This window comes from Haliotis cracherodii, unplaced genomic scaffold, assembly GCF_022045235.1.
Source record: "Haliotis cracherodii isolate W230 unplaced genomic scaffold, xgHalCrac1.p SCAF_3, whole genome shotgun sequence".
NCBI lineage: Eukaryota > Metazoa > Mollusca > Gastropoda > Lepetellida > Haliotidae > Haliotis > Haliotis cracherodii.
The window spans coordinates 1,775,001-1,777,500 of record NW_027266286.1 but is presented as its reverse complement, the minus strand read 5'-3'; the positions used below and the strand labels follow the sequence as shown (position 1 = coordinate 1,777,500).

Below are 2,500 nucleotides of genomic sequence, written 5' to 3'. Positions count from 1 at the left end.
GGCAGGAAAGGCAATGGAGGTGAAGTTCCTCTTGGCTGCATTCTCTAGACACAGGGTCACCAAGGACAGCAGTAGCTACACAGAGAAACATGGATATCACCTCTGGACACATGGTTACCATGGACACTAGCATCTGTATTGTTTTACTAGTCAGTCATTTTAAGAACAGCGTTCTGCGACCACAGCTGTTATTCCTTCTATTCAGAGTTACACAAGGAGACATTGATAACCCGAACTGTTTCAACAAATAATCAGGAAAAGCGGAAGCCCAATAAGGAAACAAGAGGATTTGGACGGAGTATTAGTAATTCCACAAACTCCATGATCTGTTTCATGAAGGACTAATATAACTATGGTAACATACCTCCTCAGACTCGTCGTTGAGACATGTCCATTGTGACAACACGATGTGGAATATGTTTTTACACCTAAGGTTCCCACCACGCGTGGTCACTAAGGACCCAGTCTGCAGCTTCCCATCTGCACACCACCGAGTTACCTCCTCTTGAATGGCTTGTCCTCCCGCCTCCAGCAGGGAGTAGGATACGGAACCGTTCGACAGATTGCCGTCGTTGCCGGTACTATTCACGATGACATCAGCCTACAATGAACCAATGTCCTATATAGGACTGGCACGAAGTAAATCAATGTTCTCTATAGGAATGTCTACCGCACCAGCTCTAGTAAATCAATGTTCTCTAAAGGAAAGTCTACTGTACCACCTGCAGTAAAGCAATGTTCTCTATAGGAATGCCAACCGTACCACCTGCAGTAAAGCAATGTTCTCTATAGGACTGTCTACCGTACCACCTGCAGTAAAGCAATGTTCTCTATAGGACTGTCTACCGTACCACCTGCAGTAAAGCAATGTTCTCTATAGGAATGCCTACCGTACAACCTGCAGTAAAGCAATGTTCTCTACAGGAATGCCTACCGTACCACCTGCAGTAAAGCACTTTTCTCCATAGGACTGTCTACCGTACCACCTGCAGTAAAGCAATGTTCTCCATAGGACTGTCTACGGTACCACCTACAGTAAAGCAATGTTCTCTACAGGAATGCCTACCGTACCACCTACAGTAAAGCACTGTTCTCCATAGGAATGTCTACCGTACCACCTACAGTAAAGCTCTGTCCTCTATAGGAATGTCTACTGCACCACCTACAGTATAGCTATGTTCTATATAGGAATGTCTACCGTATCACCTGCAGTAAAGCACTGTTCTCTATAGGAATGTCTGCCGTACTACCCGCAGTATAGCTATGTTCTATATAGGAATGTCTACCGTACCACCTGCAGTAAAGCACTGTTCTCTATAGGAATGTCTACCGTACCACCTGCAGTAAAGCAGTGTTCTCTATAGGATTATCAAGCGGAAAGACTACTCACTGTGTTTCGTGCCAGCTCCCCAGACACAAGAGTTATCTGTGATACTTGACTCATACCTGTTGAGAGAGAAGAAGTGTTTTAGATGCACACCTGGACCTGCCCCACACTGAAGAACATGAAACACATGTGGTGTCTCCTTGGCCACGTGACTTTGTTTGAAATGTGCCTCTGTTCACCCAGCAGTGAATGGGTACCCGGTAAGATGAAATAGCAATGTCGAGAATGTACAGAGTAAAATATGAAATGCAGCAAAGAGGGTTTGGGTGATCCTGGCACAGTCAAGCTGGTAAGGCTCATCATCAGCTCAGGGCCCTTGCCCCCTCTACACGCAGCCCAGACAGCGAATGGGACTTCTACCAGGAAGCACTGCCTACCACCCAGAACTTTTCAGAGAATGTGAAGTCTCCCCAACACTTAAGCCTTCTGCATTACTAAGATTGTCAGAAGGGCTGTATTCCTGGTAGCAAACCCGGGTACTCTCAAAGTCAACAGATTGAGAGGTACCAAACCTTAGGCACCGAGAACCATGGGGAGTCGTACAACTTGGTACTTGGGATGCAAGCGTGACATTTCGAAAACGAGGTCTGCATAGTTTTCTTAATCACATAAGTTTTTAAAAGGGACAGAAAATTCAATAATATAAATGATTTCATTGGACAAAAAGGACAAGATCAGGTTTGATGGCCTGCATACGTCTGAGGCTGTAAACGGGCCTATTCCAAAGAAATTTTGTATTTATCATTTCCATGACACCCTCTACATATTCTGGGACGTACCATGGATGGACCTCTGTGTCTAAAACCACAAGCATTGCGAAGACGGTAATAAAATGATCGAGCCACTCCATCATGTCACGTAAGATACTGTGTTTGTGCCAAAGCTGGGCATCCACTGACAATGTGTTGTTCAGTCTCATTAAATTCATTGCATAATCTACATTAATTTTTTCATATTTACATTTTGACACAAAATCACACATTGACTGTTTCGAGTGGGAAGTGACTGGTCCTGAGCAGCAAACAGAAAGTCTTCTGTTTCACGTTTAAGGGTGTATACCGAACGTCCCCCTAACAGTGAATAAAGAAGTTGTTATCCATACACTTATATTGT

General features: G+C 44.4%; 1 protein-coding gene across 2 annotated transcripts in view; it reads right to left on the bottom strand.

The window, feature by feature from the left end:
- Positions 1 to 2,500, bottom strand: part of LOC139474861 (protein mono-ADP-ribosyltransferase PARP14-like) — a 17,562-nt gene that overhangs the window by 12,488 nt on the left and 2,574 nt on the right. For both annotated transcript variants that reach the window (XM_071258041.1, XM_071258042.1), the window contains exons 2-4: positions 1,391 to 1,446; positions 365 to 601; positions 1 to 75 (exon numbers count right to left, since the gene is read on the bottom strand). The exon at positions 1 to 75 is cut by the window's left edge and continues 147 nt beyond it. In XM_071258041.1, the coding sequence (XP_071114142.1) occupies positions 1 to 75; positions 365 to 601; positions 1,391 to 1,444 (366 nt within the window). In that variant the 5' untranslated portion in view covers positions 1,445 to 1,446. The remainder of the gene's footprint in view (positions 76 to 364; positions 602 to 1,390; positions 1,447 to 2,500) is intronic.